The 12,715-nt window shown below is 62.6% G+C and overlaps 1 protein-coding gene and 1 long non-coding RNA gene across 3 annotated transcripts; one reads left to right on the plus strand and one right to left on the minus strand.

The window, feature by feature from the left end:
* Window positions 1-373: 373 nt before the first annotated feature.
* LOC134757819 (uncharacterized) lies at window positions 374-1,097 on the minus strand. Its single transcript, XR_010132331.1, has 2 exons — window positions 857-1,097; window positions 374-711 (listed from the first exon to the last, which is right to left on the minus strand). It is a non-coding gene; the product is annotated as an uncharacterized lncRNA (long non-coding RNA).
* Window positions 1,098-1,313: 216 nt separating this feature from the next.
* OGFR (opioid growth factor receptor) lies at window positions 1,314-10,495 on the plus strand. Of its 2 annotated transcripts, none has more exons than XM_055372597.2 (7): window positions 1,314-1,605; window positions 4,098-4,166; window positions 4,808-4,886; window positions 6,142-6,220; window positions 7,058-7,124; window positions 8,020-8,168; window positions 8,786-10,495. In XM_055372597.2, the coding sequence occupies exons 1-7, from the start codon at window positions 1,429-1,431 to the stop codon at window positions 10,143-10,145; spliced, it is 1,980 nt and encodes a 659-aa protein (XP_055228572.2). In that variant the 5' UTR covers window positions 1,314-1,428; the 3' UTR covers window positions 10,146-10,495. The 2 variants fall into 2 exon arrangements, with proteins under 2 accessions (XP_055228572.2, XP_055228573.1); XM_055372598.2 differs by having other exon boundaries at window positions 1,374-1,605; window positions 4,103-4,166.
* Window positions 10,496-12,715: the final 2,220 nt, after the last annotated feature.

Consider the following 12,715-nt stretch of genomic DNA (forward strand, 5'->3'; position numbering starts at 1 on the left):
CTACAGGTTCCAGCCAGGTGAGACTGCACCTGCTAACAGTGGTCAACAGGTCAGCAAAGATTAGGGCCCAGCACCCAGAGGGTCCTTAACCTGTACTTGTGGCCAGGAGTGGAAGACTTCCGTTCACGGCTGTCCCTGGCACACAGTACAAGGAATGTCACCAGTTCCCAGGCCCAGCAGGCCCGCAGGGCTAGGAGATGGCAGTGTCCCCTAGGGGCTGGGCTGGGGCCCGCTCCATCTTTCCACCACCATCATTACAGGGACAACTCTGCCAGGAGCTATCCTCATGGCCAAGTCCAAAATCCAGATTTAGTTTTACCTAAATGTTTTTAAATGAATTGGTATAGCAGTTACAGAAGAAATTTATCTGGAGTGGCCACTCCTGATTTTTATTTCAAGAGGTCACCAACCTTGCCGTGTATCTGCCAGCAGATGTCAAAGGTGGATGAGCAAGGGACCCGCGGTGCTGGGAAATGGCAGGTGAAAGTGACTTTGTGTTGCCCCATATCTGCCAGTGCTTAGAGAGAGGGCCCTGAGGAGGCGCTGAACTGGCATCAGCTGTGTTGAACAGTCCCCAGGGTGACCCTCCCGGTGGTCCAGGCTTCGTGTGGTCCTCTCCCCTAAGTGCCTTCTTACAACTGAGAGATGGCGGCAAAGGTGAAGGAAGCCACGGCTTGCCCATGTCATCCTGGTTATATAAGACTCGGCACCCTAGAGAGAAAGACTCCCCTGGTGGCTTCGAAAAGAAAACGGCCGTGCTTTGCACTGCCTATGGAGGGACAGGGGTCCGCCAGCAGCTTCCAGGAGCTGAGTAAGGCCCCCAGCTCGCAGCAGAAGGACAGAGACCCCTACACACCCAGCTTAGGGAGAGAGGCCCCTGTGGACACGTGGCCCCTCCGGGGCTTATCCTCCAAGGGACATTCTTCTGATGGGGACATCCTCTGGGGGGATTTCTCTTGGGGGACAGAAATCCTGGAATTCCTGGAAGAGGGGATTCACTGCGGGGCAGGCGTCCTCCGGGGAGAGAATCCTGCTGGGAGGACATCGTCGGGAAGACATCCTTCCTAGGTACCCGGCTCATCTTCCGGGGAGACCGTCCTCTGGGGGGCGGGCAGGCTTTGGGGACATTTTCGGGAGGGAGGATCTCCTAGGGCGGGCATCCTTGCGAGACGGGGTGGGGCGAATCCTCCCGGGTGGGCATCGTGGGGTGGGGGTGGGCGTTCTGCGAGGGGCATCCTCCCGGGCGGACGTTGGGGGATTCTCGGGGGAGGGAGGGGCGCGGGGCGGGCGTCCCGGGGAGGGAGGGGCGTTGCGCGCGGACGCGGGCGGGGCCTGGGCCGCTCCGTCCCCTCCCCCCGCCCGCCCCCCGCGCTTCCTCTGCTTTCGGTTTCGCTTCCGCCTCCAGCGCGAGCCCCGCCGCCGCCGAGCATGGACGACCCCGACTGCGACTCCACCTGGGAGGAGGACGAGGAGGATGCGGAGGACGCGGAGGACGAGGACTGCGAGGACGGCGAGGCCGCCGGCGCGAGGGACGCGGACGCAGGGGACGAGGACGAGGACGAGGAATCGGAGGAGCCGCGGGCGGCGCGGCCCAGCTCGCTCCAGGTGCGGCCCCGCGGCGCGGAAGAGGCCTGGGGTCCCCGGCGCCCCCCGCCCGGCTGCGTGGACGGGAGACCCCCCCTCTCCCGGGCGGAGACACCTGGAGCCTCCTGGGGACCCCGCAGCCCCGGGGACCCCACCCCAGACCGGCCGACCCCCAGCCCCAGGGCCTGGCGGGGAAGTGCGGGGGCCGCGCGTGGGTGACAGCGGAGCTGAGCCTCCCGGGCCCCATCGTGTGTGGGCGCCGTTTCCCCCGGGGGTGCCTCGGGCGCGTCCCGCCCCCAGCCGCCGTGGCCGCCCCTGATGGAACCCCTCCCGCCTCGGGCCCGCGCCTCGGCCTCCTGGCGGCCCCTGCGCAGGCCCCGCGGCCTGGGGCTGGGGCCCGGGCCGGGTCTGGCCTGGGAGGCTTCGCTTCTGCACCTGCCGGAGCCCGGGGCGGGCTGACGGGGCCTCCGCTTGTTACTTTTGTTACCGCCGGGCGCCTGTCATCGCCGGGGTTACTGTTGTTGCCGCGCTGGGAACGCCACACTGTCGCAGTCCGGCCCCCTGCCGGGGAGCTGGGATTTATTTGGGAGCGTCCTTCCAGCTGAGCTGCCCGGGTTGTGGAGGGCCGGGAAGTGTATGGAACTCGACGGCTCCGCATGCATTCTCCCCTTGGCACCCAGCACTGTTTGCGTTTGCGTGTGGCCATGGTGGAGCGGGCAGTGAGAGAGCACGGAGGGGCTCGGCCCTGTCGCCGGGAGGGCAGCGGCCAGGCCGGCTGGGCAGGGGGGTGGGGTCTGGCTCTGTCCCACAGGACGGTGTGACCCCTGGGTGGGCTCTTGACGGGCTTTCCTCACTGGAGTTCCTCAGGCCACTCTCCTGAAGCGGTGCTCAGAGGCCCTGACCATCCTGCCAGGCGCCTGTGACCCCTGACCTCTTCCCTCTGCCTCCTGCTGTGGCTTCTGTCCACAAGCCCCTCCCCTTCCCCTTTGGACCCCTCAGGCCTCCCCAGCTGCCTGCGCTGGACCCTGGCGGGGCTGTTTCACTTTTTCCTGGGCAGTGTCATGTATGCACCTGTGGGCTGACTGTGTGGTCACATCCAGTCAGGACCCAGCCTCCAGAACTGACCCAGTGAGGCTCCCGCTGGCCCCAGGAAGGAGAAGTAGAAACTGATAACCAGGCGGGGCGAGAGAACCACACCAGCGGCCCTGTTGAGAAATCAGGCCGAGAGATCGGTGGCGGTGGCTCAGGCCTGTAATCCCAGCACTTTCGGAGGCCTGGGCAGTCGGATCACCAGAGGTCAGGAGTCCAAGATTAGCCTGGCCAACATGGTGAAACTGTTGTCTCTACTAAAAATACAACATTAGCCAGGCGTGATGGGCACCTGTAATCCCAGCTCCTCCAGAGATTGAAGCAGGAGAATCGCTTAAACCTGGGAGGTGGAGGTTGCAGTCAGTGGAGATTGCCTGGGAGGTGGAGGTTGCAGTCAGTGGAGATTGCATGAAGCTCCATCTCGAGGGGAAAAAAATAAGAAAGAAAAATCAGGCAGAGAGGCAACGCCAGGACCCAGTTGGAGCTCAGCGGGGAGCCAGGGGATACAGTGGCTGACGGGGCCTCCCAACCCCCCTTCTAGCACTCCCCCAGGATCCTGGGTCCCAACTGTTGCCCTGGACAAATACGCCCATTCCTGCCCTACCCACCGAGCGAGGCTCAGCCCCAGGCCCCCCACCCTCATCACAAGGTCAGGGCTGTGTCCCAGCATCCTCATCACTAGGTACTTCCAGTCCTTTGCTCAGCCCCATGATGCTTGGCCTGCAGAGATGGGGGCTGAAGGGCTTGGGGCATCAAGGGGACCTGACATCTTGCTGAGAAGCCATCACCAGACAGGGCTGGAGGCTGGAGACTCAGGGCCTGACCTCACCGTGGCCAGTGAGGCGTGGGGTTGGGCAGGGAAGGGGCATTCATTCATTAGACCCTGCCAGAAGCACCTGGGTCCCCTTCTGGGGCTACAGGTGGTGAGGCCACTGCCCCCAAGAACACAGCCTGGTGACTTTAGTGTACAAAGCAGGGGGAGTCTCCAGGGGCACAGAACAGAGGCTAAAGCCAGGGTGGAGGTGGCCAGCAGGCCTAGGAGGAGGAGAGGGTCAGGGCCACACCCCAGGGGAGGTGCATGTCACACCTCATGTCACCCTGGGGTGCCACACCCCAGGGGCCACCCTAAGGTGGAAGCCAGGAGTCCCAAAGGGGCCTAGAGAAGGAGCAGGCCCCCACCTGGCTACCGCAGCCCTCCCTGGTTCTGTGCAGGGTATTGGGATGTGTTACTGAGGCCCAAATCTGCCCCACTGGGAACCCCCAAAAAAGAGCCAGGGCAGGAGAATGAGAGGGAGGAGCCATGAAACCGCCGCCCTTTAAAGACAGCTCTTTGGCAGCTGGCCCAGGCCCTGCAGCCCTCACCACGTTGGGGCTCACTTGGGGGTCTCCCATGGGGGTCCTAATCCCATCTCTTTTCTTCCCAGTCCAGAATGACAGGGTCCCGAAACTGGCGAGCCACGAGGGACATGTGTAGGTATCGGCACAACTATCCGGTACGTACCTGCCCCTGCCCTGGGACACAGAACCCTTCCGCCAGCTGCTCTTTTCAGGCAGAATGTCCCAGGTTCTACTGGAAGGCCGGCCTGGCTTGCTGTGCCAGGGCCACAGTTCTGGGCAGGACCCTGCCTGGGGCACAGCCTGGTATAGATTCAGAGCCCTGCCCTTCCCCTCTCGTGGGAGACCGGGGGCATCCCCCTACTTTTCTGAACTTCAGCACACCGTTGCCTTGCAAACATGGCCATAGTGCCAGCCTCGTGATGCACACGTGTGGGGTCCGTGATACCGCCCACACGGCACCCCACCCCCATGCCAGCCCTGTCTCCTGCAGGTTGTCCTCAGCCATTACCCTCCACACCCCTGAATCACGGAAACCCCTGTGCTGCCTTCAGGGTGCTGAGGAGGGGACCTGCCAGGCCTGGCCTGGCTGGCGAAATGGGGAAGGGGGGTCCCTGGGGCTTGGAGGCAGCTGCTGTCCTCTGAATGGCCCCCACCTGCAGAGTGAGGAGCCAGGCCGGCTCTTGGGGTCTTGGGCCAGCCTGGAGGTTTGCAGATGCGCCTCCCCGAAAGGCACGGAGGGCCCCAGGGCAGCTTGTGTCTGATGGACCACTGCTGTCCCCTTTCTCTGGCTCTTCAGGATCTGGTGGAACGAGAATGCAATGGGGACACGCCAAACCTGAGTTTCTACAGAAATGAGATCCGCTTCCTGCCCAACGGTAGGTGCCTCACAACCACTGCAGCCGGCACTTCCATCCTTGCCTGGCAGGGGTGGTCCACTGGGGCCTGGTTTGGGATGTACCCCGCGATTACCAGGGCCACGGCTTTCAAATAGCCCCACAGTGCCCCCTGGAGGCGGCCAGAGGGACTCCAGGATCCCCAGCTTGGGATCTCCGCAGTGGTGTTTGGGTCGGGGTTGGCTAACTCTGTAAAGAGCCAGAGACTGAATATCTGCAGCTTTTCAGGCCACACAGTCTCTATCAAAACTACTGAACTCCTGCACGACCTCATGAAAGCCACATGTAAACCAACGAGCTAAGGATAGCTTTTATATTTTTAAATGGTTGGAAAAAATTAAAGTAGAGGCCGGGCCTGGTGGCTCACGCTTGTAATCCCAGCACTTTGGGAGGCCAAGGCGGGTGGATCACAAAGTCATGAGTTCGAGACCAGCCTGGCCAATATGGTGAAACCCTGTCTCTACTAAAAATACAAAAAAAATTAGCCAGGTGTGGTAGCGTGCGCCTGTAGTCCCAGCTACTCAGGAGGCTGAGGCAGGAGAATCGCTTGAACTTGGGAGGTGGAGGTTGCAGTGAGCCGAGATCACGCCACTGCACTCCAGCCTGGGCAACAGAATGAGACTCTGTCTCAAAAAAAAAAAAAAAAAAAAAAAAAGAACAGTGTTCTATTACTTTGATATTATAAGAAATTAAAATTTCAGTGTCAATAAAGCTTCATGGGCACATGCCCACACCTGTTTATGCACGTGCCAGGGCTGCAACGTGAAACAGAGACTGGGTGGCTGCACAAAACACTGTCAGGCCCCCATCTCAGGACACTGTGCCTGCCACATCATGGGACTGGGTTCAGCTGGGGGCTGTGTTTGAGGACAGATTTCTGTGGCTGACGGGCCACGCTTTTGCAGGAGGCACTGAGGCCCCCTCCTGTACAGACAGGTCCTGGTCGAGGACCACTGGTTCCCCCAGAGGGACCTTCCGGGCTCTCACTGGGGTTTGCTGCCAGCCAGCAACAGGGGTCCAGTTCACAGATGGCAGCAGGGCAAGGGCTGTGCATCGGAGGAGGGATGGGCAGCCCCACTGAGCCTAGCACCCTGAAGAGCCTCAGGAGATGAGGGCGAGGAATAGCTTGGGGAAGCTGCTGGCAGCACTCTCTCCTTACGTCCCCCACCCACACCCCCTCCTCCTGAGCACGGGCAGGGTGGCTGCCACAGCTGACTTGTCCCCATGGGGCTCCCAGGCTGTTTCATTGAGGACATTCTTCAGAACTGGACGGACAACTATGACCTCCTTGAGGACAATCACTCCTACATCCAGTGGTGAGCTGGGGAGGATGGGAGGATGGGAGGTTGGCGAGGCCACAGGCGGAGGGCCCTCCCAGGCAGGAGCCCTCCCCACGCTGCTTCCTGGCATGGACTGAGCACTCCCTGTCCTTCCTGGAAGCTGGTGTCCACATTACACGGATGGACATTACTGGACATGCAAGGGCCGCTGAGGGAAGGCTCAGGTCTGTCCCCAATCTGTGGGCTCTTGGTGACCAGGGAGACAGGAAGGGCTGCACACAAGCTCCCTGAAACAGGAGAGGGGGCAGGCACTGCCTGCCAGAGGGGCAGCCTTAGTGCCAGGAGGCCTCAGTGAGCCTCGAGGGGCGGCCCCCGTGTCGGACTCAGCTGGGGCAGGGTCCTGGCGTAGGGCTGGGATGAGACTTGTGGCAGGCGTCTCGGGGACCCACAATGTGGCCCCGGAAACACAGCATGCCCTGCTTTGGGGACAGCTCGCTGGGTGTCCACAGGGAGCCTCTGCTGGTGCGTGACGTGTCACGAGTGACAACACAAGAGAGGAAAGAGTGAGGAGTAGAAAGGAAGGCCCTGTCCGCCCGGGCTGGATGGCTGCAGGGCCCCTCGCTGTCTGAGTCACCTCCCCAGTCCTGCTGAGCATGCAGGCTGTGGCTTACGCACCACACACCTCCCGTCCTGGGCCGCTGCACGCTCACCTGAGCTCTCCCACCCTCGCTCCTCCACCTAGCCACTCCCTCCTAGAGTTGAGCCTGGGAACCCAGAGAGGATTGGAACTGCCCCGGGCTACACAGCGAGCACGTGCCCGAGGTCTGGAAGCGGCTCTCCTAATCCCTTGCCTGGGCATCTCTTCTCCTGCAGGCTGTTTCCTCTGCGAGAACCAGGAGTGAACTGGCATGCCAAGCCCCTCACGCTCAGGGAGGTCGAGGTGAGCCAGGCCTTGGCTGTGACTAGAGGGGAAGATGGGGAGGCCTGGGCAAGCCACGCCGCTGCAGAGACGGGGTCACCTCTGACAGTAGGCATTTGGTGCCCCCTCAGGGGTCCCTTGGAAGGCAGAAGGGCCGAAAGAGCCTCCAGTATGATGACCTTCCCTCCCCAGTGGTCCTCACCCCACCAGGCATCTAGAGAAACTCAATTTCCGAGGCTGTTTGTCCCCATGCGGGAGTCTGGGGCTGAGCCCCTGAGAGACCCGGAGTGGCGGGACCTGCCTTTCTCACCACTGGTTTAGGCTGGAGTGGGGTCACCTGAGTGTGGAAGCTGCCCCTGAGGGATGCAGGGACTTAGAGAGCCGAGGGGCCCCTCCTGGCACTTTCCCATGGCCGGCGACTTCCTCTCAGGGGAGGGCAGCAGCCTCAGGCCCTAGCGAGAGCTCGGAGCAGCTCAGAGAAGAGATGAAGGCATGAGTGTGTCTGTTGTCACTTTACCCTAAAAGTCTGAGTCCAGGCTAGGTGCCGTGGCTCACGTTTGTAATCCCAGCACTTTGAGAGGCTGAGGCGGGTGGATCACCTGAGGTCAGGAGTTTGAGACCAGCCTGGCCAACGTGACAAAACCCCGTTTCTACTAAAAATAGAAAAAAATTAGCCAGGTGTGGTGGCAGGCACCTGTAATCCCAGCTACTCGGGAGGCAGAGGTTGCAGTGACTGAGGTCACACCATTGCACACCAGCCTGGGCAACAGAGCAAGACTATGTCTCTAAATAAATGTCTGTCTGTCTGTCTGTCTAGTCCAGGCCTCTGAGTGAGTCGGGACCCACGGCCACCCCCACACTCAGGAACCGGGGCTTCAGGGATGGTGCCTGAGCTCTCCAAGGGGTTCTTTTCCAGGTGTTTAAAAGCTCCCAGGAGATCCAGGAGCGGCTTGTCCGGGCCTACGAGCTCATGCTGGGCTTCTACGGGATCCGGCTGGAGGACCGAGGCACGGGCACGGTGGGCCGAGCACAGAACTACCAGAAGCGCTTCCAGAACCTGAACTGGTGAGGCCCGGCTGCTCCCGCCCACCCCCACCCCGGCGCAGAACAGGGCCACGTCAGGTTTCGGGCAGGTCACAGAGCGCTGCTGCAGACGGAGAACTCCAGGGCCGTTTGGGCAATGGACCAAGGCCCTGAGCCCCCTCCTTGCTGCCTGTAGAGCCGGGCGGTCCCTCCCCGCTAGGGTTGGTGAGAAGGTAAAGAATGCTGTTCCTGCACCCAGGAGGTGGCAGTCCACATAGAGAAGCAAGCAGGGGTGATGGAGAACCTGCGGGCGGTACAGCCAGCTCTCATAGGGTGTTCGAGGCCCCTGTACCCTGCAGGGGCCCCTTGTGGCTCTCATCCAGCCAGCTCCTCCCCACCAGGGGGACTCGGGGTACAGCCACCCTCTAGGTGATGCGTCAGCAGCCCCCTAACCGCCATGTGTCTAGGGCCCACAGGCCACTTTCACAGGGATGGCATGAGTCCTCCCCTGGGCCCAGAGAGGCAAATGGAGAGAGACTGAATCGTGGGCCAGGGTGGGGAGACCTCGTGGAGCCGGGTGGGAAGGCAGGCCAGGGCGGGGTGCGGCCCAGCAGGAGGGGCCCCGGCCATTGACCTCTCCTGACCCGGATCTCTCGCAGGCGCAGCCACAACAACCTCCGCATCACACGCATCCTCAAGTCGCTGGGTGAGCTGGGCCTCGAGCACTTCCAGGCGCCGCTGGTCCGCTTCTTCCTGGAGGAGACGCTGGTGCGGCGGGAGCTGCCGGGGGTGCGGCAGAGTGCCCTGGACTACTTCATGTTCGCCGTGCGCTGCCGACACCAGCGCCGCCAGCTGGTGCACTTCGCCTGGGAGCACTTCCGGCCCCGCTGCAAGTTCGTCTGGGGGCCCCAAGACAAGCTGCGGAGGTTCAAGCCCAGCTCTCTGCCCCATCCGCTCAAGGGCTCCAGGAAGGTGGAGGAGGAAGGAAGCCCCAGGGACCCCGACCACGAGGCCAGCACCCAGGGTCGGACCTGTGGGCCAGAGCATAGCAAGGGTGGGGGCAGGGTGGACGAGGGGCCCCAGCCACGGAGTGTGGAGCCCCAGGATGCGGGACCCCTGGAGAGGAGCCAGGGGGATGAGGCAGGGGGCCACGGGGAAGATAGGCCGGAGCCCTTAAGCCCCAAAGAGAGCAAGAAGAGGAAGCTGGAGCTAAGCCGGCGGGAGCAGCCGCCCCCAGAGCCAGGCCCTCAGAGTGCCTCAGAGGTGGAGAAGATCGCTCTGAATTTGGAGGGGTGTGCCCTCAGCCAGGGCAGCCTCAGGACGGGGACCCAGGAAGTGGGCGGTCAGGCCCCTGGGGAGGCAGTGCAGCCCTGCCGCCAACCCCTGGGAGCCAGGGTGGCCGACAAGGTGAGGAAGCGGAGAAAGGTGGATGAGGGTGCTGGGGACAGTGCTGCAGTGGCCAGTGGTGGTGCCCAGACCTTGGCCCTTGCCGGGTCCCCTGCCCCATCAGGGCACCACAAGGCTGGACACAGTGAGAACGGGGTTGAGGAGGACACAGAAGGTCGAACGGGGCCCAAAGAAGGTACCCCTGGGAGCCCATTGGAGACCCCAGGCCCCAGCCCAGCAGGACCTTCAGGGGACAAGCTGGTCGAGAGCCCATCGGAGACCCCAGGCCCCAGCCCAGCAGGACCTGCAGAGGATGAGCCGGCCAAGAGCCCATCAGAGACCCCAGGCCCCAGCCCCACAGGACCTGCAGGGGACGAGCCAGCCGAGAGCCCTTTGGAGACCCCAGGCCCCAGCCCAGCAGGACCTGCAGGGGACAAGCCGGCCGAGAGCCCATCGGACACCCCAGGCCCCAGCCCGGCAGGACCTGCAGGGGACAAGCCGGCCGAGAGCCCATCGGACACCCCAGGCCACAGCCCGGCAGGACCTACAGGGGATGAGCCAGCTGAGGCAGGGGAGGCAGCAGAGGTGCAGGCCGCAGAGATGGAGTCTTCTGCCAAGTCTGGGAAGCCTTAAGGAAAGGAGTGCCCGTCGGCGTCTTGGTCCTCCTGTCCCTGCCGCAGGGGCTGGGGCCTCCGGAGCTGCTGCGGGCTCCCCTCAGGCTCTGCTTTGTGACCCGTGACCCATGACCCACAGTGCTGGCCTCCTGTGGGGCCACTATAGCAGCCACCAGAAGCTGCGAGGCCCTCAGGGAAGGCCAAGGCCTGCAGAAGCCTCCTGGCCTGGCTGTGTCTTCCCCACCCAGCTCTCCCCTGTGCCCCTGTCTTTGTAAATTGACCCTTCTGGAGGGGGGGCGGTGGGCAGGGCTGCTTTTCTTAGTCTGGTACCAAGCAAGGCCTTTTCTGAATAAATTCGTTTGACTTTGAGTCTTTGGTATGGACCGGGGTCCTGTTGGGTGGCTGGTAGGGCTGGTGTCACAGCTGATGTCCCTCCAGGTTCCAGTGGCCTGGCCCGGCTACCGCCTCACATTGCTCCACCAGGTGCCTGTGGGGGCAGAGTGGTGGCCCAGCCCTCCCCACACACCCACTTGGCCACACAGTCCCCAGGCATGCACAGGTGGGCAGGCTGCAGCCTCCCAGAGCCTCTGAAGGTGGAACCAAGGTCCCTCAGCAGGCTTTTGCCACCTGTTCAAGATGAGTCTGGGGATTCCCCTGGGGTTGGCCGGGGCAGTGCTTGTGCATGGTGGGGTCTGGACCAGGCCTTTCTGCCTGCTGTGATCTGGGATGCGCTGCTGTGCCTCGGGCAGGCTTGGCAGTACTCTCTGGCGGGCCCCTTGGCTCCCTCAGGTCTGGTGGAGCCAGGTGTGCCCCCAGGGCAGTCCCTCCCTGCAGTCTGCCCTTGTCACCCTGGGCCAGGACCCCCCCGCTTCCCGGTTCACCTACATTTCTACATCAGCAGGGTAAGGGGCTTTTTGTGGGGCCTCAGAGGAGGGGCCGGACACTTGTCTTTGCTCAGTGAAGGACAGGGCAGACCCGGGGCACCCCTGGGTGGGAGGGTTAAAGCTGTAGACCCTGGTACCACTTCAGGGAAAATGCCCAGCTCCCATCTGGTGGCACCGGATACACAAGCCGGAAGTCACTGGGAGGAGACACCCCAGGTTCAATAATCCCCCAGAGCTGGGTGGGGAAGCTGTGGGACCCCTGGTGCCTCAAGTGTGGCTCAGGGGATTCCTGCAATGGAGGGAAACTGAGGCAGTGAGCTGGACATAGGGCTGGAAGTGCAGTCACTGGGGCAGCGCCCGGCAGATCCAGCATCCCCAGTCCAGGCCGTCGTGGGGCTGGAGTCGGTGAAAATCAGCGCCTGAAGTGAGGAGCCTGTTGGAGCAGCCCTGGGGGCCGATGCCTGGCGGCGGGCACCTGGGGACAGCAGGCAGTGCTGGCCAGCCAACCCGGGCTTCAGGGAGAGTGATGACCCACAACAGGCAGGCAGCAGGAGGCTCTGCCCCACTCAAAGGTGAGCTGGGGGAGGCTGAGCTCTGACAGTGCCCACCCTCTGCCTAGGATCTGCCTGGAGCTGGGGGTGGTTTTTTGAGGGGCTTGAAGGTGGTTCGGGGGGGACACCAAGCAGGTGTCCCAGGCATAAGGTGGCTCCCCTGGCCTGAGGTGAAGGCCAGCTGTGTTTTGTGTCAGATAGCAGTCCTTGCTGACTGCATGCTGGGCATCGTGAGGATAGGCAAAGTGGGGTGTGGGGCCAGGGACCAGGGGAGAGCCACTGAGGAGGGGGCTGGCCACAGGGTCATCTTGCCAGGTGGAACTGGTAGGGAGGACTTATCCTGTCCCCCAGACCCTGGGCTTGGGGTGGGGCTGGTGCTGGGAGCCCCTAAGGCCCCCTGCTGTCTGGGCTGACCTGCTCCACCCACCCCTCCCCGTTGTCAAAAGTCCTCTGTTAGGAAGCTCTGTGCCGGGATGACTTGGACTCCTCAGGAAGGTGGGCCTTTTTAGCTCCTCCCACCTCGCCTGATGGAATTCACACACACCCCTCCCAGCCACCACGCTCACCCAGCAGTGAAGGGAGAATCTCCCTCCACTCACTTCACCTCGGGAGAGATTAGAGCGACACTATTATTTTGAGACAGGGTCTCACTCTCTTGCCCAGGCAGGAGTGCAGTGGCGCCATCTTGGCTCACTGCAGCCCCGACCTTACAGGCTCAAGCGATCCTCTTGCCTCAGCCTCCCATGTAGCGTGGACTACAGGCGAGCACCACCATGCCCAGCCGATGTTTTAATTTTTGGTAGACATGAGGCCTCCCTCTGTCGCCAGGCTGACTGCGCCCGGCCGGAGTGCGGTGCTCCTGCTGAGCAGTTTTGCGCCCACTCCCCTCTCATCCCCTCCTGCCCTTGCTAACTCACAGCATTGCAACATTCATGAGTCCCCACCTGCCGAAAGGAAGCTCCTGCAGCCCCCTACAACCCCCAGGGCAGCCTTTCTCGGGAATTTTCAAGATTCCTGGGGGAGGGGCTGCCATCTGCGCCTTCATTGAGCCTACAGGCAACTGGAACCTTTGAGTCCCCTAGGGCAGCGACTGCCCTGGCAGCCTGAGGCAGAGCTTGGCCGGACCTGGCGACCCCTGAGCTTGTGGGAAATGG

This window comes from Gorilla gorilla, chromosome 21 (genome assembly GCF_029281585.2).
Source record: "Gorilla gorilla gorilla isolate KB3781 chromosome 21, NHGRI_mGorGor1-v2.1_pri, whole genome shotgun sequence".
Lineage (NCBI taxonomy): Eukaryota > Metazoa > Chordata > Mammalia > Primates > Hominidae > Gorilla > Gorilla gorilla.

Bases quoted from the DNA above. Each gene is read 5' to 3' on its own strand.
- OGFR (XM_055372597.2), top strand. From the start codon at position 1,429: ATGGACGACCCCGACTGCGACTCCACCTGGGAGGAGGACGAGGAGGAT. The intron at 4,167-4,807 runs GTACGTACCTGC...CTGGCTCTTCAG, and splicing joins GGTATCGGCACAACTATCCG to GATCTGGTGGAACGAGAATG. The intron at 4,887-6,141 runs GTAGGTGCCTCA...TGGGGCTCCCAG, and splicing joins GATCCGCTTCCTGCCCAACG to GCTGTTTCATTGAGGACATT.